The sequence below is a fragment of the Meleagris gallopavo genome, chromosome 25, assembly GCF_905368555.1.
Source record: "Meleagris gallopavo chromosome 25, MGAL_WU_HG_1.1, whole genome shotgun sequence".
NCBI classification, from domain to species: domain Eukaryota; kingdom Metazoa; phylum Chordata; class Aves; order Galliformes; family Phasianidae; genus Meleagris; species Meleagris gallopavo.
The window spans coordinates 140,596-161,669 of NC_139428.1; the positions used below are offsets into that span (position 1 = coordinate 140,596).

At 50.6% G+C, this 21,074-nt stretch overlaps 2 protein-coding genes and 1 long non-coding RNA gene across 7 annotated transcripts in view; all 3 read right to left on the reverse strand.

Moving 5' to 3' along the window:
* RPS6KA1 (ribosomal protein S6 kinase A1) overlaps positions 1-4,499 on the reverse strand; it is a 28,225-nt gene extending 23,726 nt beyond the window's left edge. For 3 of the 5 annotated variants that reach the window (XM_085208727.1, XM_085208725.1, XM_085208729.1), the window contains exons 1-2: positions 4,318-4,499; positions 461-505 (exon numbers count right to left, since the gene is read on the reverse strand). In XM_085208727.1, coding sequence (XP_085064853.1) covers positions 461-505; positions 4,318-4,380 — 108 coding nt within the window. In that variant the 5' untranslated portion in view covers positions 4,381-4,499. The remainder of the gene's footprint in view (positions 1-460; positions 506-4,317) is intronic. The other 2 variants (XM_085208726.1, XM_085208728.1) reach the window with 1 other exon arrangement.
* Positions 4,500-8,805: 4,306 nt separating this feature from the next.
* Positions 8,806-14,390, reverse strand: LOC146542785 (uncharacterized). The gene is made up of 3 exons (XR_014879618.1): positions 13,641-14,390; positions 12,959-13,169; positions 8,806-12,803 (listed from the first exon to the last, which is right to left on the reverse strand). It is a non-coding gene; the product is annotated as an uncharacterized LOC146542785 (long non-coding RNA).
* Positions 14,391-16,758: 2,368 nt separating this feature from the next.
* Positions 16,759-21,020, reverse strand: HMGN2 (high mobility group nucleosomal binding domain 2). Its single transcript, XM_085208736.1, has 6 exons — positions 19,869-21,020; positions 19,210-19,254; positions 18,857-18,886; positions 18,507-18,557; positions 18,062-18,157; positions 16,759-17,645 (listed from the first exon to the last, which is right to left on the reverse strand). Exons 1-6 carry the CDS (start codon positions 19,881-19,883, stop codon positions 17,610-17,612), a joined length of 273 nt encoding a protein of 90 aa, XP_085064862.1. The 5' UTR covers positions 19,884-21,020; the 3' UTR covers positions 16,759-17,609.
* Between the last annotated feature and the right edge of the window lie 54 nt (positions 21,021-21,074).

Here is a 21,074-nt window from a genome sequence, read left to right on the forward strand (position 1 = left end):
TGAGGAGCAGGACAAGCTCCAGACAATCCATGCAGCAAGGGCTCCCAGGCCAAAGCAAACATGTGGCATCGCTCCCCATAGCTACAGAACGTGTGCATCAGAAAAGGAAATTCTGAAGGGCTTCTGCTTTTGAGGCACTGAAATGGCCTGAAACACTCCAGCAATTCTCACCTCAGCCCTCTGCTCTGCCTGCCGTCCGAATCCAGCGTGCTGCTCCAAGGCAGTGCTTTGGGATGGCCCAGGTGAGTCTGGATAACCAAAGGGATGGGGAAAAAGAGGGTCTGCCTGCTCTCTTCCCCCACTCCGGACCCCATGCTCCAGCACGCACTCATCCAGATTACAAAGCGGCAGCTTACAGGATATAAAAATAGCCGTCCTCAGCCCATTCACCCGCCAGCACAGCACACACTGCATGCAGCTCAGAGTGACGGTGAAGGACTCGGCCCCGCTGCGGCTTTACCTTGCATGGAGGGTTCCCGCCTTCCTCTGGAGCAGCCTGCCCGTTCTGCAAAGGAAGAGAACCCATTGTTAGCACACGCCAGGCACTGGCACTGCCTCTGAGAGCATTTCAAACGGGACAAACTGGGGATGCCACTTTCAGATGGGGTACGGAGCACTCTCCACGCATCCAAAGGATGTGGCAAAGGATGAGGCAGGGACAGCAAAGCAGTGCCAGAGAGCGGTTTGCAGACTCATGGCCATTTTGCTCTACGCTGGTTTTAAGGGGAGATTTTAACGGTTATTTACTACCGTCCCACAGTGATAACACTCCTTTCCTGGAGAAGCAATGGGACATCAACCTGGCATCTGCCCTAGGAGCACGAGTTCTTGTGGCTGACAACCAGAGTGAAGGAACAGTGCTGCCGTGAAGGCTCAGAGAAGCACTGCCCCAGTGTTTACATGGAGCTATTGGTGCCATCAGCACAAAGAATATCTAAGGAGTGAAGTAAGATTTTGTGTTTATGTATATCCTCCATGAAGAGCTGAAGATAGCCAGACTTGGAAACATGCTTGTGTTTACTGGCTCAGCTGTCACCCACCAACAATTATTAAGTCACTGCTAATCAAAACCACACCGCTTTTATGCTAACAGGGAGGGCTTTTATGTCCAAAGCAGCTCGAGTCCCACGAGGAGCAGAACCTCCGTGCCAGACAGAGCAGTGCGTGGCACACAGCTGGGAGCAGATCCACGTGTCAGCAGAGCGATGGTCCTAGAGATGAAGCCCTAATGAGACCACCATGTTCTTCAGCTGATACTGGGCAGATTGGTGAGAATTGCAATGTTTGGAGCCAAGTGCTTTCCTTCTACCCCGAAGAAAAGGCAGAGCCTTTATGTCCTCATATGGGATTCGAAAGCCATTTGGGAGCACCCAGGATGGAAGAGCAGCCTGGCAGCAGGGCACAATGCTCAAGGAACAGCTCCACATGTGAGGAGGGGACGCAAAGTGCTGCTCCACGCTCTGCTCTCAGAACTTTTCTTAGTGGCAGCAGAGAAGTGCACTGAAAAGGAAGTGCACTTGGTTGCGTAACCGCCAGCCTGGCTGAACTTGGAGATATTTCTCTTAGGACATCTTGCGTTTTAAATCCCTTTAATTCCACATAATCTGAAGCATGGGGAGGAGCAACTTACAGAACAGGGCACCGCTGCTCTGATACATAATGAGGACAAGTGTCAGGGCGGGCAGCACCGTGCGGGCCGTGTGCTGCTATCAGTGCTGCCAGCAAACATCGCCCCGCAGCACCGGGGAAAGGACATAACTTCGCAGAAACAAACATCTCCAGCCCTTCCCTCCAGAATTCCTCACACACAAGAAGTCAGAGTCAAAGTGTATCATGGACAGAAGTCTTTGTGCTTCTTCCCCTATCTTTGATCATCGCTGTCTTCATTTTTCAGCTAAGATGCACACAGAAGAGGACAGTTACTCGTGAATAGCTTCTGCTCGAAAAGGGATGAGCAGATGTACATATACAGGCAAAAATAATTAGCTTGAAGTGGTTGGGTTTGTCGTAATCCCACGTCAGCTATGTTGTTCTGTGCTTGTAACACGACAAGAGTTCAAAGGCAGGCACAGCTGTGATGGCAGCTCCCATCGCTATGGCGATGCAGTCATTCAGCTCTGCCCCACCACTGGTGCTTTGCCCCACACGGGTTTTTCATAAGCACATAAGCAATATTCCAAATAGGCAGAAGAAAGAGCAGGGGAAAAAAATAAAATAAATTAAATGAATGAAAACATAGAATAGCCTGGGTTGAAAAGGACCACAATGATCATCTAGTTCCAATCCCTCTTCAGCCAGCAGCCCAGGCTGCCCAGAGCCACATCCAGCCTGGCCTTTGAATGCCTGCAGGGATGGGGCGTCCACAACCTCCTTGGGCAACCTGTTCCAGTGCCTCACCACCCTCTGTGTGAAGAATTTCCTCCTAATATGCAACCTAAGCCTCCCCTGTCTCAGTTCAAAACCATTCCCCTTGTCCTATCACCATCCACCCTCATAAACAGAAGAAGGAAGCACGATGAAGTGAGCTCAGTCTCCAGGACGACTCACTCTCCTACTGCTTTCCCAGCACAGCTCTGAGACAGTGGCTGCGGGCTGTGACGGGCACTCAGCAGCTGCTCCTGGAGAGCAGTGGAAAAACCCCCAGTCTGACACACCGGGTAGGGTGCCTCCACAGCGTAGGGTGCCTCCACAGCACAGTGCCGGCACCTCTGCACCTCTGCTCCATGACTCAGAAAGCAAAGGTTGGAGGAAGCTGGCTTTGCACTTCAATGGCAACGATCCCAGGCGATTTACATAACGCATTCCAGAAAAGTCTTTTTGGTCTCTCTTTGGTGCCACCCTGCCCTGCAGAAGGTAAACCTTCTGCCCCTGGCAAACAGAGCCTCGCATCGTGCAAAACTCCCACCAAGTCCCTCTCTGCCATTCACAGACCGCGTCGGTTCCGGGTGCCAGCAGCTGGGCCCAGAGGTGCAGAACTTCTGCCCGTGCTGCCAAGAGCACCGCTCACCTGAAGCCTGAGGGAGCGGAGCTGCTGACGTCCCACCTGGCACAGCACTGAGAGGTGAAGTGCCTTGCAGCACTGGCACGCTGTTCCCGACCCTGCCGCCGACCTCCAGCCCCGCCAAGGTGAGTGGGGGAAGTCAGCCTGCAGCTGCAGTTTACAGATTACATGTCCATGACTAATCCAACGGGGAGAGCATCCCTCGCCGCTGCCACGATCATTCGGAGGGACTCCGGCTGATGAACGCGGTGTCCTCGTGGCTGATTCCAGCCAGGGGAGATGTTGGGGTGTTGGCACAGCTGCTACCCAGCACCCAGAGCTCCAGGATTAAGTGACACACTGATCCTGCCCTTGGCATCTATCGCCCCAGGCACCAGCATTAGTTTCCTCCCACTCTGAGTTAGTTTTTCAGACAAATCACAACTAAACTCCAGCTCTCACCCCCCCAGCACACCCAACTTTCCCTGAGAACATTACTGCCTCAAGACCACGACCCGGACCCTGCCGGGCCCAGGCACATCCCCACACCCCAAGTGAAGCTGAGTGCACACCACGGGGCACAGCCGCCAACCCCCCACCTGGCTGTGACAGCTGGGCAACCCGGCCTCTGTTCCCAGCAGAGCTTCCTCAAGAGATAATTTTAAGTAGGAATAAGCAAATCTGACTGATTAACCATTGTAACACTCCTAGGTGTGACAGGAGGGGTAAGAGGCACAGGACGGTTTAAAACGGGAGAGCAGCAAGAAGTGAGTAAAGTGGGACGAAACCCACACGAACCTGTCCAGAAAGCCGCGAGCTGCAGCTGGGCTGACAGACGTTTGTGCGCAAATCTCGGCTGCCCTACAGCGGGGGAAAGGCTGCGAGAGGTGCCGACGTTCTGCGGCGGCTGCGATGCAGCACGCGGTGCGGGCAGCGCACACCTGGGCTGGGGGGCCTCGTTAAGAGCGAAGCGCACGCATCCGGCGGAGAGACGCAGGACGGTGGCTGGGAGAAGCGGGAAGCCCCCAGCGCGGAGCCCTGCTCGCATTCATCGCTCGTACCGAGGGACGGAAGGGAAGCAGCGCAGCCGGCAGCTCCGAGCGATTCGCCGCGCCGGAGCGCTTCCCAGCCCCACGGGGCTCAGCCGGAGCAGCGGGGCAGAAGCGGAGGGAGGGAAGGAAGGGAGGAAGGAGGGAAGGAAGGGAAGAAAGAGGGAGGGAAGGAAGGAAGGAAGGAAGGAGGGAGGGAGGGAGGGAGGGAGGGAGAAAGGAGCAGGCCGGCCGGGCGCTCCTTTGTTCCGCGAGACCCCTGGGGTCGCCGCCCTCCACCCCGCTCACCTCCGTGTCCAGCTGCACCAGCTCCATGTTGGGCCAGGGCTCGGCCAGCTGGGCGAGCGGCATGCTGGCGGCGGGCAGCCCCGCGGGGCGCGGCACGGCTCGGCTCGGAGCCCCGCGCTGGGCACCGGCTGCCCGGGCCGGGCCGGGAGCGGCGGGGCGGGGCGGGGGGCGGTGCGGCTCCGCCCGGCTTCGGGGCGGCTCCGAGCTGCTCTCCGAGAGCCGCCGTTCCGCTGCGCTCGCTGCCCTGGGCGGTCCGCTGCGGCCCCCCCCCGCTCTCCGGTGCGGAGCCTTTCCCTGGGCACCGCCTGACTCCCCCGCCCCGCGCCGTTCCTTCGGGCAGCGACGTTGGTTGAAGGACGGATCGTTTGTGTACATCCACGCGCACTTTTGGATTCTTCGGTTGGAGATGAGGCGCTGCTCGAATGCGGGTAAAAATCCCTACCCGCCTTGCTTCGGTTCTCGGGGACGCTCGGAGGAAAGGTGTTGTAAGCACAGCTGCTCAAATCACACCCAGCGCTGTTTGGATTTGCCGGGTTTCTCATGCAGTTGTTGTTATCTTCTGCTTTTACTGAAATCCAAAGCACCGTGTTTTCAGATTTCTGCTTAAAATGATTTGTTATTAAAAAAAAAAAAAAAAAAAAAAAAAAAAAAAAGGCCAAGGGTGCATTGCTAAGGGCTGACTTCACCAAGGTGTGGCTGAAATATCTTTTAATGAACCCAGGGAAAGCACAACACGCAGCTCTGCTGTTGCATTGTGAGGGCAATGTCCCATGAAGCCGTCCCTGTGTGGCCCGAATGTCATGAGCTGATCAGAGGTGGTGAAGGTGAAGAAAGCTGAAGTAGGATGGAGCACAGCACGTTGAGAAATTCCAGTTAATCTTCACAACACTCAGAGCTAATCTGTAAGCCATCATCAGGGCCATCTTGTTCACATGTGGGGGAATCCTACGTAAGAAATTCCCACGGTGACAGAAAGTGTGTGAGCCCATCACTGCTGTCTGTGCTCAGAGCACCCCTCTGTGCTGTAAGCGCCAAGTTGCGGATGAAGGCATTAAATAACACAGATCCACCAGGCTGGTGCTAAGTGAGGCCAATTAAACTGATGTCGCTTACTGTTGGAGCAAGCTGAAGCAGATCTTGCGGAGAGTTATTCATTCAGCTCCAAAGCTGTCCATAATTTTCCCCTTATTGCTCGGTACATGGCGTGCCGTCTGCTCGCATCTCTCCTCCAGCTGCTGCAGATTGCAACCTGTTTTAAATGGCATCGATAACACGATGATGTCAGTGCTGGCATCCTGCTTACCTTCTACGTTTGTTTGCAAAACGCAGCTCCTGTTCCAGGTTTCCAGCTGCTCTGCGTGCATCCTGACAAGGTCCAGGCTGGGAATGCATAGTGTGTAGGAAGGAGAACAAAATGAGACACCGCTCTCGGTGACCTGCTGTGCTTTCATGCCAAGTCCCACGAAGGTGACCTTTCTGTGCCACATCCTGCTGCACTCCCAGCTCTGCTGCCCAGGGGGGTGGAGTTGCCGTCCCCGGAGATGTGGCACTGAGGGGCACAGTGGGGCTGGGCTGGGGCTGAGTGCTGGGAGCTCAGTGAGGGAAGGAAGGAAGGAATGCACTGCTGCATCCCTGCACCCCCCCGGGAGGTCTACAGAAATGCAGAAAGTCCTTGCTGTGTTGCAGCAGGATGCCAGGAAGGCTGCCCAGGAGCTTGGCTAATGCAGGAACTGTAGGGCTTTATGGAGCAGTGATGTCTTTTAGCCTTGGAGAAATCGACAGTTCTACACCCATGGGTGCCATTGCACCGAAACAAAGGACTATCCTGCCCAATTCTTTTCATACAACAGCAAACTAAAGATACTGAGGAGACTACAAATAACTTGTGCATGTCTACTCCCTGCACCTGTGCAGCTACTTTGGTTAAAGGCCAGCAGAGAATTTTGCCAAGGAAGCTCTAGGGTACCCACAAAGCATCCCCCAAAAGGCCAGGCAGCAGCACAGCAACTCAGCAGGGTGGGGTGGGGAAGCACAGGGCCTCTCAGTCTCCACCTATGGCGCTCAGAGCAGCAATGCTACTGATTTGCAGACTGACCTTCCTTCAATAACTGAGACTCGAGTGCAGGAGATGAGCAGGACGTGACACGTGTCACTGCTGGGAGGTCTGGGGGAGGAGGATGTCTGGGTGAGCAAAATGAGGTGGTGGACCCTGGTGTTTATTTTCTAGCCCAAGAGCAGCTATAAAAGCAACCCCCGCCCTGAAAGCAGGGTACAAGAAATGCTCTGCCTGCTCTTTGGGTAAGTGTCACAGCTAAACACAGTGATTAAAACCTATGTGATGACACTGCTTGGAGAAGGCTGCAGAGCAGGATTTCTGCAGTGCCGTGTAGACTGCTGCCATGAGAAACAGAGACCTCCAGCTAACCAGAGCTCCGCTAATCAGTATCACATTCAGTGACAATCCAAAATGCTGAAATGTTTGCTTGGTTTGGTTTAAAAATCAATTAATTTAAAAAAATTAAATCCTCCTCAAATACAATGGTAGCTGCTTTTTGCCTCTGCAAGCTGGCTGGCTTTTGGTTTGTAGCATTCTTCTCTTCGGGGAGGCTGGCAATGTTCGTTAAGCCCATTGTCCCCAAAGAAGCCCTTCCAAAGCAGAAGTAGTGAGGCTGGTCCTTACCCACACAACCAGAGGCTGATTTTAACTGCTTACACTGAAAGATGTGGCAGTGGTTCTCCACCTGGCTGTGCAGTGCTCCCACAGCTCACGGTATCCATTTTTTTCCTCCTGGAGCCAGGAAGCATCTTTCTTTAACTGTGGGCTTCATGCTACGCTGCTTTTACACATATAAGGAGATGCAAAGAGATTGCAGGCATGAGAACACACAAGCCGAATCCCAAATGCCTGCTGCAATTTACAAAGACAGACTCTTGTAATCTGCTTTGTGTATACACTCAGACGGCCGTTTAATTAGAGTTTACCGCAACCTTCTTTGCATTTTTAAGGTTCACTCATCAGTTCATTGTTAACCATATCACTAATAGGGAAACTGAGTCATGTTTTCAATAGCTCATCAGGACAGAACTTGAACTCCACGTCCTGTCTTCTAACGCCCAGCTCTCTGTTCAGGCTCTCATTTCCTCACCTGTTCTGCTTTGTTTTTCCAGTGCGGAGGAAGAGATGATAAATCACCTTGTTTTGATCCCAGGAAGACATTTTTCCTTACCACGGTTCAAACATCACACTGAAGATATAAAGCAGGAGCCCTGCAAACGAGGAGCTCTGGCTGGATTCAGCAGCAGAATTGCTTTTCCCTTTTGTGACAGTTTTCTTCCCGTTCCTCACTGCCGTGCACTGCCTCCCATGGCAGTGTTCTCCAGGGCAGGTCTGGAATACAGGAGGGACACTCCAGCAGGTATGGGGCAAGGAACTCCTCGGGGACAGCAGTGCAGGCAGCTCTCCTCCAGGAATAACACGTGCAGACTGAAGCTCTGCTCAGTGAACAACACGTTTAACTTCTACCAATGCTTCCAGCAGAGGTGAGCATCGTGCTGCCTCGCTCAGCTCACTGAGTCCTGCATTTGTTAGGGTGGCTGGCATATCTGAAATGCTTTTGGGCTGCATGCTGCATTTTGCCCTCGTCTGTGTGGTGCGCCTGCAAACCACGTCTTTCCTCCATAGACCAGATTTCCTGAAGCCTCCTTTGGGGCTGCCAGGGAGTCCTTGGCAGAAGCAGATACAACTCATGTTGGTGAAGTTCTGCTAACGGACACAAGAACTGATTAAACTGTTGCCACATTTCATTTGGAAATTGGCAGCTATCTCTCAGGAACACTGAACTGCACCAAGAGGTGCCTCGAGGAGAGGGACCCGCGGGAGCTGGGAAGGCAGAGGAGGCGACCAGAGAAGAGCTGGCAGGCAGGAAGGCTGTATCTGCTGGTTGTCATGGATACAATCACCCCGTCGGTCTCCCTGATATCAGTTACCTTCCGTTTCCTGGATGCAAATCAATGAGTGGAGGGTCTGATCCTGCTTCTGTGCAGAACGTATCCCTTCACATTCAAACAGAAGGAGCAAGCGGTCTGTTGCAAACCGGGACATGTCTTCTTAACGCTGGCTAAGAGGAGAGTGGAAGGTGACTCGTTCCTTTGGTATTCGAACTATGCGAGTCTGATCACGCTCTGACCAATTGCATTCGGTGCTGCCGTACACCAGGAGCTCGGAGGAGCTGCTCCAGGCCATCCAGCCCTTCAGCTCAGCCTTTCCCATGCATCGCAAGCTGCCGTGCAGCGCGTGTGTCATCAGCTCTGCTGCTCTGAGCTGAAGGCAGTCACACACCCGGGCAGAACTCTTTGAGTGCCAGCAGCTCCAGCGCCAGGTCTGGAAGGAGAACAACTGAAAAAGACACTCACAAGAAGCCACATAAAACCCAAGCAGTTGCTTTATTTTTCCTTTGAGGGAGATTTTTAAAGCATGTGTACGGCACATGCAGTAAGTTACTCAGTGTGAGCAGTGCTCCGGTACCTTTTGTTTTTAATTAGCATCTGGATGTGCTTGTAGTTAATTTCATTGCAGCACTATTCGAGGAACTGACAACATGAAAGAGAAAACTCTGAGAAACTGTAAACAGAGGGGAAACCGTCCGGCCTGTTCTTGTTGTCCCCCAGCCAGGGAGAAAGCTGAGTGAGCAGTGCTGCTGTGTGCAGCCCATTCCTATCGTTCTTTTGGGTTTAAGAACTTGTAAAGCAATGAGGGGTCTTTTAAGTGCGTACAAATAGATTCCCTCTGCTTCGTGCTGCCCACAGAACAAATGGAGCTGTGCAGATCCCGGTTTCTCCAGACAGGGAAGGGGAATCTGGCAGCTGAAAGCAAAACCACACTTCAACAGAAACCCAGCTTTGGTGACAGGAAAATGTCACTCCTCTGTTCTGAGCCTTCACCACGCAGCTCAGTGAGTCTCATCCTGCTTAACCGAGGGCACACACAGATACCTGCTCCTCATTACTCCATCACACAGTTTGGGATGCCGTGATGCAAAGTTAGAAAACAAAACTATTTCAAAACTGGGAGTGCATTTCAGAAGTCCAGATGACAAACGTGAAGCTGAGGAAATTATAAAGCAACTTTATATTGGATTTATTCAGAATCATATTTGTCACCATTTAAGCACTCCCATTCAGCCCCAAAGCACGCCAGCACACCAACAACCTGCCTGCTTGTTGAGTGCATGTGTCCCTTCATTGCCACTCCAGAACTGCTTGGAAAAGATCATTTCAGGTTTTCTAAGATGAAAAGCAAGAAGAGTACTTTTATCTTCTTTCCTTCAAACCCTGAAGGCTTCCACGTGATGCTGTGTTAAGCTGGGACTGCGTCTCTGCAGCTGCAAAGAGAGGAGGGTGGTGCTGCTCAGCTGTAAAGTCATATTTTGTCACCTGGTGGGTAAATAAAAGCTTCAGTGCACACTGCTTCCTACCGATGAAGGTGTTCTATACCAATAAAAGTTTTGCTAGAGGCAGTGAGCACTTCAGTGTGTTCCAGCTCTGGAAGGCAGTTTGTGTTTTGCTGCTGACTTCAATGACAGCAAAAATGAGACTTAGTGCTTGCAAGGTAGATAGAGGCTTCTTTCAGCCTTCTCCTGCAGGAAATCAGGTGTATGCTCCCAGCACTGCTCCCCAGAATCCTAGCCAGATCTTATTCACCTGCTCAAAATCTGCAGAGAATCACTTTCTCCCCCAGTGTGAAAAGCTGCTAACGCAGTTAGAAATGAATGACCTGTGGCAGCATCCCAGCATAAGGCATGGTGGAAACAAGGCCAGTGTGCTGGGAATGGGTAATAAATAACACTCTGTGTAATGTTATTTAACTTAAAAGTCTTCTATCAAATATGAGGACACTGGAGCACCAAGAATACAGTGCTATTAGCACTCAGTAACACCACATGCTTGTTGAAAGGCAATACTGATCAACAGAGATGGGAACAGTTTTTTGGCAGCTGTTGCCCACTCTTTGGAAGTTAATACAGGAGCCAGTGATGGTTAAAGGTCCCTCCTTGCATGGCACTGGGGCACTCTCGGCACGAGATTTGCTGCTGGGAGCGTTTCAGGAGAGGCAGATACAGACCCTGTGAGATGGGGGTGTCAGAAACACAAAAAAGCAGCAGAACCAATGCTGGTGAGGTGGCAAAAATGGGAATAATCCCTCTTGTGAGTAAAGCAGGGTATTGCACGGAGACTTATGTAACTGCTGTGCACGGGAGCTGCTGCTGCGCTAACTGTACACAAATGCAAAGAAGGCACGATTCTGTCTTTGTTGTCTGGTTCTGTACCTGGCACCCTGCTCTGTGCCCAGGCACCATTTCTTCTCTCCAGGCATGAACTGCACACCCTGGATAGCAGAAAAGAGGTCACTGCGTTTCTCAGCGCACAAAGGCAGTGTGCCATACACACAGCGCTGAGCACACACCGTGTGTGTGAAAGTCCTTGAGGTCACGTTGGGGCGGTCTATCTTTGCAGTCTGGTTACTCACTTCTGCAAGCCAGGCACTGTATATAAGAGCTAAACTTGCAGAGGCCAATGCACTATAGCCCGCCTAGTATGCCCACTGAGGCAGCTGTGAGGCTCACCACCTCAGTAATAGGAAGAAAAGGTCTATCTGGTCTGAGTTTGCTTTTTTTTTCCCTTCCTCCTTCAAACACAAGCACGACGCACAACTGTGGCTGGCACATCCTCGCTTTGTTGATAGTAATAGTTCCTTTCATGAGTTAATCAATAAACCCAACTTCTTAAGCATGCCCACACAAGTGGTAAGGGCCCTGGTCTGGTCATTTTGCTCATCATTAAGTAATCACTGTAGGTTTATTATCTAGGAATTAGCAGTGAACTGGGACAATGCCAATTTAATAGAGACACATGAATAAAATCTTGTATTTTCCAGCTTGGTGCTCACTCAGATGTCTCTGAAACAACTGATCTCAGTGTTGCTGTATCTCCATTTGTCAGCAACTGGAATCCTTGCCTTCCTGTAATTCTGGGTGGTGCTTTGCCCACTACATCCAATAAATCCACTGAGCACAGTAATCTCTGTCCAGATCAGTTACTGAGAATGGAAGAAAAAGAATTACAGGTTTGGGTTACCAGGGGCTGATCTTCAAGGAAGTATCATGAGCGTGTTGATGGCACATGCCATCTCTCCAGCTCTTGTAAGCTGCTGCTTCCTTTCCAGCTTCATGCACCACTCCTTGTTAGAAGTAAACATCAAAAGCATGTGTTAGGAGATAACCCAATAACTGAGGTATTTCACAACATACAAGGTTAAGGACAAAGAGCTCTCTGCAAGTGGCAGTATTTCTTCAGCCCAACACATATGGGAGGATGTCATTCTGTTAGAGCAGACAAGGGCACTAGTGCAATGCTGCTAGAAGTTGCTAGATAGCAAAATGAGCTCTGAATTTTACAATCTCGATCCTAAATTTAGTGGAGAAAAATCAAATGCTGGATGCTGGCATACAAAAGCAAAGGGAGACACGACAAAAAGTACAGGAAGCTTTGTGATGAAGTATTATTTCTTAGTACGGTACAATCATCTTAGGTTGAAGATTCAGCACATGTGATATAAAGCAGTTAGTGCCAGAAAGCCTAAAACTGACCAGGCTTATACAATAGCTATTTCAATCTGGGTTTAAGATAGGAAGGAACCTCTTAAGGAACCTCTTCTCCAGCTGAGAATAGGTGAGATGGATAACCAGTTTAGGCTTACATGGTCGGGCCGTGTGTTACAGCAGCTGCACTAGCTGCTTGAGGAGTAAAGGAAAAGCCCAGTGACCGACACCATGAAATCTGAGAGGCCCGTGTTCGTAGCCCTGCCGCACCACGGCTGTGAGATGCCTCAAACCTGCACCCCAGCAGCAAACTGCTCTGTGTGGGACTGAGCAAAAGCATAACAAAAACTGGAAAGCGTGGTTGGATGGAAACATTTGAAAGGATGCAAAAGGAGACTCGCTGCTCAGGCGATTCCCGCTGGCCTAACGTGGATCTTCTGAAGCTGCACGAGGCCGAGGAGAGCGGTGGAGGAGCGGCTCTCCGGCTCGGAACGAGCACGCAGACCGCCTGCCATTTGTTGGCTTCCAGCTCTGATTCTGTGTTTCCTGGTACCACCTTGTGGCGAATGGAAGGAACGAGTCGTCCACCAAAACGGTAAGGAACCGAAGAACGCTGCGTGAATCCGCTGGGATGTGGCAAGAAGGAGAGGCTGCCAAACGCCGCGTTCCCCTGCCAGGTTGGCTTACCTGGAAACCACGGCTATTTTCGCAAGAGAAATGAACTCAGTATCAACGGAATTCTCCTTCCTGGACTCCTAGGTGGGTTGCCAACACGGAGCTAATTCGGTCACACCACAACTGGGAGCTCTGGGCATTTCCAGCCCAGGTGGTCCAACAAAACCCATTCGGCAAATCCCCAAATCACAGCTCCAATCTCACGTGTTATCTCTAGAAAGAAAAAAACAAACAGATTGACTCAAAAACGCCATTTAGTAGGATAGCTGAGCAGCATCAATTGAAATCCACTACAAAATCTGCCATCTAGAAGAGGAAATCCAGAATGTTTGGATTTTGAGCATTTGGTAGAACACCAAGCCTGGTACCTGCGGTGGGTCGGAAGGTGGAGAGCAGGAGATGACATCCCTGTGACATCCGGGCTATCAGCAGCACTGAAGACCTCTTCTAACACATTTTCTTCATACGTTCTCCAGGCTGTTTTTAACACTGAAGGCACAGATTTCACACTCAGGATGTTTCCCTGATGCATTCCTGTTTCCTTCATCACATCCGACGTTCTCTGGTACCCTCAAAGTTCTGTTTGCAAGGCGATGGTTAAAAAAACAAAACAAAACAAAACCCATGAAAAATTTCCTTCATACATACATATACATACATATGCATACATATGCATACATATGCATACTGTATATATAAAGACCATTCCACAACTGCAGGGTTCACTTTGTTCCTGAGCATTCAGTCTCAGTGGGAAATCCCAGACTCCAAACCCTCCATCGGCCCTCACTCAGCTGAGCTGCTCTGCCTACAGCAGTCAGATCCTCTCTGGGAGGACAAGGCAGTGCAGATCAGACTGATGTCACTGTAATCTGAGTGCCTTCCTCACAAATCTGTAAATCCTCGAGCTCCTTTCCACTTAGCCCCAACACCTCAGCCCCACACTCGTGTCCCAGGTCCTCAAGCAGTACCTCTTGGAAAATACATATATACAAATATATACATATACTTAAGGCCTGCATGTCAAAAATGTTCCTAGCTTCAGCTTACCAAAGCTCTATTGGATGGTATTTTCCCCTCATCTTTGGTCAGTCTCTGTTCAGAATCAGCTTCCACTGTCACAAATCCTTCCCACCCACTGCAAAAGAGGACAGATGTATTGTAAATTGTCTGCTTAACTCCATCTCCATTTCATCTTTATGAACTGCAGGATAAGGAGCCATTTCTCAAAAATTATAGTTAGTGGTATTAGTCCCTGGATATGGTGTCACCATATCTGGGATGATTTAGAGACAGTGAAATCCCCGTGCTATCAAGCTCAGTGATTCTTCTGACACAAACGATCCTGCAACTCAATATTCACTGTGAGCTCCTGATGAAATGTGGTCTCTTTCCCATCCTTGTTCCTTTTCTTATCACCCATGGCAGGGCTTGGCTGCAGTGCTCCTGTCTCTGAATATAACTAAGCTCTGTGAACACAAGATGAGAACTTCTGCAGGACTGCGTCATTCTGAAACTGAAGGCTCTTAATCCAGGGGCACTGCTCTGGGAGGAGCAGGGCACGGGTCTGTGGTTCTTGGGGAGTCCTCCCAGCACAACCTGGCCTACTTCTCATGCTTTCTTTAGCCCACAGCCCACTTAAAAACAAATAAATGACAAAAAAATGGAGCTTGGTTCTGTTTCCCAGACTTTGGACTGAAAAAATAATCTGAGAAACTACTTAGCAGCACATCAACTGATTTTATAGGACTTTACACCACACAGGTGCACAGACACTATTGCAAAGCCTGAGCAGAAGCATTGAACCTTACTTTGCCTTCCTGTTGTCCACAGTGAACTTCAGGATCCTGGATGCAGCTGTTCCCCTTTGCAAGACAACAAATCCAAGCAACAGGTTCTGAAGCAGAAGAGCAATCCAAACTCTTCTGAGGATGAATAAAACAAGGGTGGGAAAGGTGTCAAAGCAGAATAAGAAGAATCATGCAAAGTGACAATGGATGTTCAGAACTTTGGTAATTAGCAGGAAGACAAAAAGCTTTTGTGTCGTATTCAAAGCACAGGGCACATGCAATGTACCCAGCACTGCTCTAACAACACAGCACAGATTTCAAGACTTAACTATCTGAAGTGAAGCGATGCAGGTATTTGGATGTTACCAGGGCTCCAGCCTTCCAAAATTCCATTGCTGGCCCTCAGCCACCCCGGAGAGCAGCACCCACCCGTAGCAGTCACAGTTCCACATCACACGCACTTTTCCATGTAAAACAGTTATGATTTGAAGAAAAACTTATTTTTAGCTTGAGGCATTCTGGCAGCTGGAGATGCAGATTTGTGGCTATTCTAACCACTAAACATGCACGGCTTGCAGCGCAGTGTTGTCTGCTCTTTAGCTTTTAATGTATAGAACTAATTAGTTGGATTTACCGTCTTCAGTGTCTCCTACCCTCTATTTGCTTAAGGAAAAAGGGATGAGCTCTGCATGTTAAGTCAAGCCCCAAAAGAAAAAAAAATGCCACTTCCAGCACGAGGGCATGCCCAGTGGGAAACACCGCAGATGTAGCAAGAGATCCCAACCCTGCAGCACCAACTGTGTCGCTGTGCAGAGGGGCAGCTCCCCCTCATACTGAGGTGCAGATCACCCACCAGGCTCAGAACCCAACAGAGGCTCCTTCCAAGCACAGAGGTGTTCGTTCTCAGCACAGCCGAGCGTTCCACTTGACATCCCGGCCAGCAGCAACCCCTTCACAACTCATCTGGAACTGCTGGCTCCCTGTGCTCAGAGGACAATAAGGCATGGGGTAGGATAGCTGAAGATTTCTTCAGTCTTGCATTATGATTAAAGCATTTAATTATTAATCTAATCACACTATTATTGGGTAAAACCTCAATTTTGCTGTCTGAAGAGCACCTACAGCATCATCCAGGTTGTGATTAAGACCGTTTCAAAACCTCAGGGTTCATTTTGTACCTGACACTCGGTGGGAAATCCAACTCCAAAATCTCCATCAGTCCTCACTCAGCTGAGCTGCTCTGCCCACAGCAATCAGATCCTCTTAGGGAGGACAAGGCAGAGCACATCAGATCCATGTCACGGTAATCTGAGCACCTTTCCCGGACATGAATCTGTAAATCCTTGAGCTCCTTTCCACTTGGCCCCAGTGCTCAGAACTGAAGCAGAGAACTCCCTGATACATTACCCACCTCTCTGCAGCCTTTCACTGGCTACATTCTACTGTTCAGTTGCCTAAACGAGTTGTCAGGAGTTTTGTCACTCCTTTCTGCACTGCTGCTACTGGGTGGGGTACATACAAGATTATTAAACCTCACTAGTTTACTTATTTCTGCTAAGGCATAAGATGTTCCAGCCATGGTAATGCAAGATGGAAAAATAGCTCTTATCGGCTCATTTTTCTTTTTTCTGTGCTCTAGAATACTTCTGGTACTGTAGACACAGAATACTTCTTGGTTTGAAACTCCTCCCTGCTTTTGTTGGATTCCCCTCCTAAAACAGCACAGGTTGGAACAGGCACTGCTCCATCAGAAACTGCCACTCAGGTCTCAGGGAAAACCAAGTCAAGACAGAACATTTTTTCCATCTCATAAAGTTGCTGAAGGAGGCATTTACACATCAGGGTTTTTGGTTTGGCTCTGCCCTTTACTGAAAGTAGCGACTATAAAAATGCTACATTCTTCCTCAACAAATCTTATTTCCTGCTTAGCCACTGCCATAGCAGTCTGCACTTGATTAGCAGAAGCAACAACATCTACGCTTGAGCATGGAAATCCAACACAACCAGTTCTACGGAACTGCCCCTGGCTTCACCAGGAAGGAAACCTTACCAAAATCAGTTATCTCTGCAGCAACTGAAAGACTGCAGTGTTTTTCCCCTTTCTGTGTAGTTATCACACAGTAGATGCTATTTTTTAAACAACAACAAAGATAAATTGTCTCAGCAGACCCACACACATGCATCCATCTGGGCCTCCTATTAAGTCAAGACTTCCAAAGCACCCAGCAACAAAGGTACCTTATTTAGCTCCTGGGTATAAAAACCCTGCTTCTCACTGGTGAATTAAAACAGAGTTAATTATCTGAACTAAAATACTTAAATTCTTTTAACCACATTAGAGATGAAATAATGGCAAGAGAAATTAGGGAGGCATTAAGAACAGTCCAAGCCAAACCGTATCCAGCTTTATTAAAGGTACTTTTCATAAACAATCATGGTAATTTAGGCAGGACATGGGCTACAATCTGCAACATTTTACAACAACTGTCAAACTCCCCTCCCTTCAAGGACTACCCAAACATAAAGGCTGCTATAAAACCGACAAATCTTCATTTTTGTACACTTGTAGAGGGAAATGTTTATAGTGAGGGCGGACACTTTCACATTTAGCATGTTGTTTAACAACTCTTCACAAATCTACCCTGACTTTGCGAGGAAAAATTAAAAACTGCAGATTCCTTAATCTGTAGATCCACAATATGAAAGAGGAAAGCAGCTCCTTTTAGAGCTATTATATCCCAAATTAAACACCAGAAGTCCAGATCACCTGACAACGCATTTAGAGCAGTAAGTCCCAACATGCCATTTCTGCTGTGATAGGCTCTAGGCAAAAAGGGAGGGCATGAAAGGAAACGCAGAGGGCACTGCAAACTGCAGCTCTGAGGTTGGCAACAGGCATCTCGGGAGCTTCCGTTCACTCTGATGCGGTCCAGAAACGGAAGAGGTGTGCAGCACAAAGGAATCCCTTCCTGCTCCATTTAGGAAGAGTTCTTCTAAAAACTGGGAAGGGGTAAACTTTAAAATTTAGGTTCCAAGAAACAGATTAAGTGACATTTGTCCCACTGCCCTCCCCTCCCCAAAAACACAACAACAAAGCGGTCTGTGTGCTAACAACATAGCTTAAAAAAAAGTAAAACAAAAATTCTGCATTGTTATAAAACTTGATAAAAAATAGTATTTCAAACTGTACAGTCACCAGAAGTACACAGTTATCAAAAATTCACACATTTTACTTGGCATCACCAGCACCTTCGGCTTTCTGTGCCTAAAAGAAAAAGGGGAACCAGTCAATACACACCACACGTGCACCAAAAAATAATAATTTCTTTTCCTGAGTAATAGTTCTCTGAATAGCTGAAATTTTGTCACTGTAACTTTTAACCAAACCAAATTTAAGGTTGCAAAAAGTAACCTGAAGCTGCTTTACGACCTGATAAGTTTACATCACCTTAGAAAAGACAGAACAGTAACTTTTCAAGTAAGTACTTCAACCAGTAACTTGTTATCAACTGAGCAACACAGCTCCCTGCATCCATAGCTGTGCTGTCAAGTCATAATCAACAGGTCTAAATAATTGAGTGGTAATTCATCTTCATTATTGCAAGCCTGGGCTTGTCTACGTTTGATACAGAGAATAGTAACTTGCTGAAGTACCACACTCTGCTAGAGCTGCTCTTGTACCTGGTCTGTTTTGGCATCTCCATTTTCTGCAGGGTTGTTTCCCTCCTTGCCAGTATCAGCTTTCCCCTTCTTTCCCTTGGGCACTTTCTCACTCTTCTGTCGAACGCAAACGACACACAGCATTACAATTATCAATAGTCATTAAGCCACAGGAATCCAAAACTTAGCATGGTAAAACCAACATGGGATGTCAGCCTGAAAATGAACACAACACGCCAACATTCACAAGTTTAAGACTGACAACTGCCAAGTGCCTTCCTGTACTTTATCAGGTTTTGGATTCTTTTAATGCAAGTTCAAAGCTGCAGCAAAAACTTTGTAGAAGTGACAACACGTCCTTATGCCACCACTCTGATTCCAAGTTCTACGATACCAAGATCAATCAGTGGACAAATCTAAAGCTTGCTTCCCACTTACATCTCAGGAGCAGCACAGAGCAACTCACCTTTGGAGCTGACTTTTTAGGTTTAGGCTCTGGCTTCGGAGGGGCAGGTTTCTGTAAGAAAGTGTAAGAAAAACCAATCTATTAATGTTACTTTATGAGGAACACACATACGTTAAAATATTCACCCCAAGTGATCTACTTTTAGGAAAGGAAATCTAAACACTTCAAATCGAAGCACTTCCTGGATTTGTCAGTGACCTGCCACTCCCCCAGCACACACAATGGGGCAGTTTGTTACACCAGTCTCTTTCTTCCAGCCCAGCAAAGCGTCTCTGAAAGCCCACAGCTCTCACAGCCACAGTACATAATGCACAAAGCTATGAAATGCTCTGCCATCCCAGAATACTCACAGCAGATAACCTTGCCGATCTCCGTTGTGGCTGTTGAAAAAGCAAGAAGATTGCATTTAATGTGAGGAAATGTAAACCAATGAGTCTGAGTTCAAAGCAACAGAATCCCCAAAGTCAATGTAAAGTTTCCAATTCTGGAGGAGCACAGGAACACCCTGCTGACATCTTTGCTACTAATTGGCAGGAGTTAAGCAGTTTTTCCCGGTTAAAAGCAACAGGTAACGCTTTGCAGGGCAGCATCCAGCAAAAGGAACCCCTTCCACCCCTGCTTCCCGGTGAAAGTGTCATTAAGCACCACCTCCCATCCCAAACGTTCCCTGATCCAACTTTTCTCAAGATGCCCAACTTCTTACCTCATCCTTAACTTTGGCCTTATCGCCCTTGGTATCTCCTTCAGCCTGCGGGGCGAGACAAGAGCCGTGCCAACAGGTCCGCGGGGCGGGGAGCGCCGCGCCGGTCCGCCCCGCCGCAGGGGGGCGCTGCCCCGGGGGGTGACTCGGCCCCGCGCGGGGCAGGGGGCAGCGCGAGGCCCGGCGGAAGCGCGGCCGCGCCCCCCTCCCCGCCTTCACGAGGGCCCCTTCGGGGAGGCCCCGCGCCCGCCCACGGGCGGCGGTTTTGGCGGCAAAGCGGCGGCGGCGCGCGGGCTGAGAGAGCGCCGCCGCTTCCCGCCCTTTCCGCGCGTCCGAAGGCAGGGGCGAGCCGCCCCCTCCCCCTTCATCCCGCCCTCCCGCCAAAAGCAGCCGGCTCCGACCGGTCCGCGCCGCGCCGCGCCCCGCCCCTCCCGGCCGTTAGCCCCGGCGCGCGCGGCCGGTAACGGTCCCGCCGCCCGCCCCACCCCCCCGAGGCCGCCGAGGCCGCGCGGCCGTTACCTCCCCGAAGGAAGGCGGGGGTGGGGGGGAGCGTGGAAGGGAGAAGGGAGGGGTGAGGCGCGTAGTCCTGCCCACCCCCCACCCCCCCCAAACAACGGCGCGGGGGGAGCGGGCCTCGGTGCGGGCCCCGCGGTGCCACGTACCTTTCTCTTCGGCATAGCTCCGGGCGGCGCGTGCGTGTGTCGTGCGAGGAGAGAGCGAGCGGAGGGGGCGGGCGGGGGCGGGCAGGCTCGCTCGGTGGCGGCGAGAAGCGGGGGAGGGCCGAAGGGGAGAGCGGGGCGGCGCGGCGGGGCTGGCGGCCGGCTCGCTGCGCTGGCTGCCGACCCCACTAATTTGAATCGGGTGTTTATAAAGTTTTATATAGAGCCGGACGCGGCCCAACCGGTTCCAGCCGGATCCCCGCCGCCCCGCCAGCCCATTGGCCCGCGCGGGTCACGTGGGGTGGGGCCAGGCTGGGAGGGGATGGCGGGGAGCGCAGAGGAGGTGGCGCGCGCGCAACTGGGCCTCACCGCCCCCCCACCGCGCTCTGCCGCCGCCTTCCCGCGCGCCGCCTCGCGCTGCGCGCGCTGCCCCACGGGCGGGAAACGCGGTGGGGAGGGGGCGGCGGCGGCACAGGGCCGGGCGAGGCGCGCGCCGCGGGATGCCCCGCGCCCTCAGGGTTCTGCGGGCGGCCCCGCTCCGCGGCGCGCAGCGGAGCTGTTCCTTCAGCACCAGGCGCGGGGTTGCTGCTCCGCGGGTTCGGGGCCCCGACGCTGCCGGCATCCTGCGGAGCGCTCCCGGAAAGGAAAGGGGAACTTCGCACTCCCTCTCTCCCATCTTCTTCGAGGAAGAGCTGAAAGAGAAGGGAGACGATGAGGCAGCGCACCTTTAAAAGAAAAAAAAACATCACAATTCAATAAATTTTGCTCTAGAGAGATTCGCACCTGTGCGGCTGCATGGCTGCTCTCCCTAAAGGACAGACACACGGACACACACCACCCCAGCCCTATAGCTTTCCTTCCACGACTGTCAGTGCAAGGCTGATCGGAAAGATGCGCTCCTGAAAGCTCAGCTTTTACCTTCATAGCTCATGCTGACCTTATGCTGATGCAAAGCTTACAGGAAAACTTGCATTCACTCCAATAACTGGCGCAGGTGGAATAAAGCTCAGAGGCAACAAGCCCTCCTACTGCTTGCAAAAAGTCTCGTGCCTTGCCATTGCTGTGATGGCGGTGAGACTTTTACAAAATGCATTAGAACTTCCCCTGCAAACCTTCTGGATCTCACACCCTGCAGTTACCACTGCACCACAGTTATGCACCTTTGTGAGGAATGAGCACTGGAGCTTTGGCACTTGCAACGTAGCCAAA

What these genes read in the sequence shown, in the direction of transcription:
- HMGN2 (XM_085208736.1), bottom strand. An exon ending in GATCGGCAAGGTTATCTGCT is followed by an intron (nt 18,558 to 18,856) that starts GTGAGTATTCTG and finishes ACTTTCTTACAG; the next exon opens with AAACCTGCCCCTCCGAAGCC. An exon ending in GAGATGCCAAAACAGACCAG is followed by an intron (nt 17,646 to 18,061) that starts GTACAAGAGCAG and finishes TTTTTCTTTTAG; the next exon opens with GCACAGAAAGCCGAAGGTGC.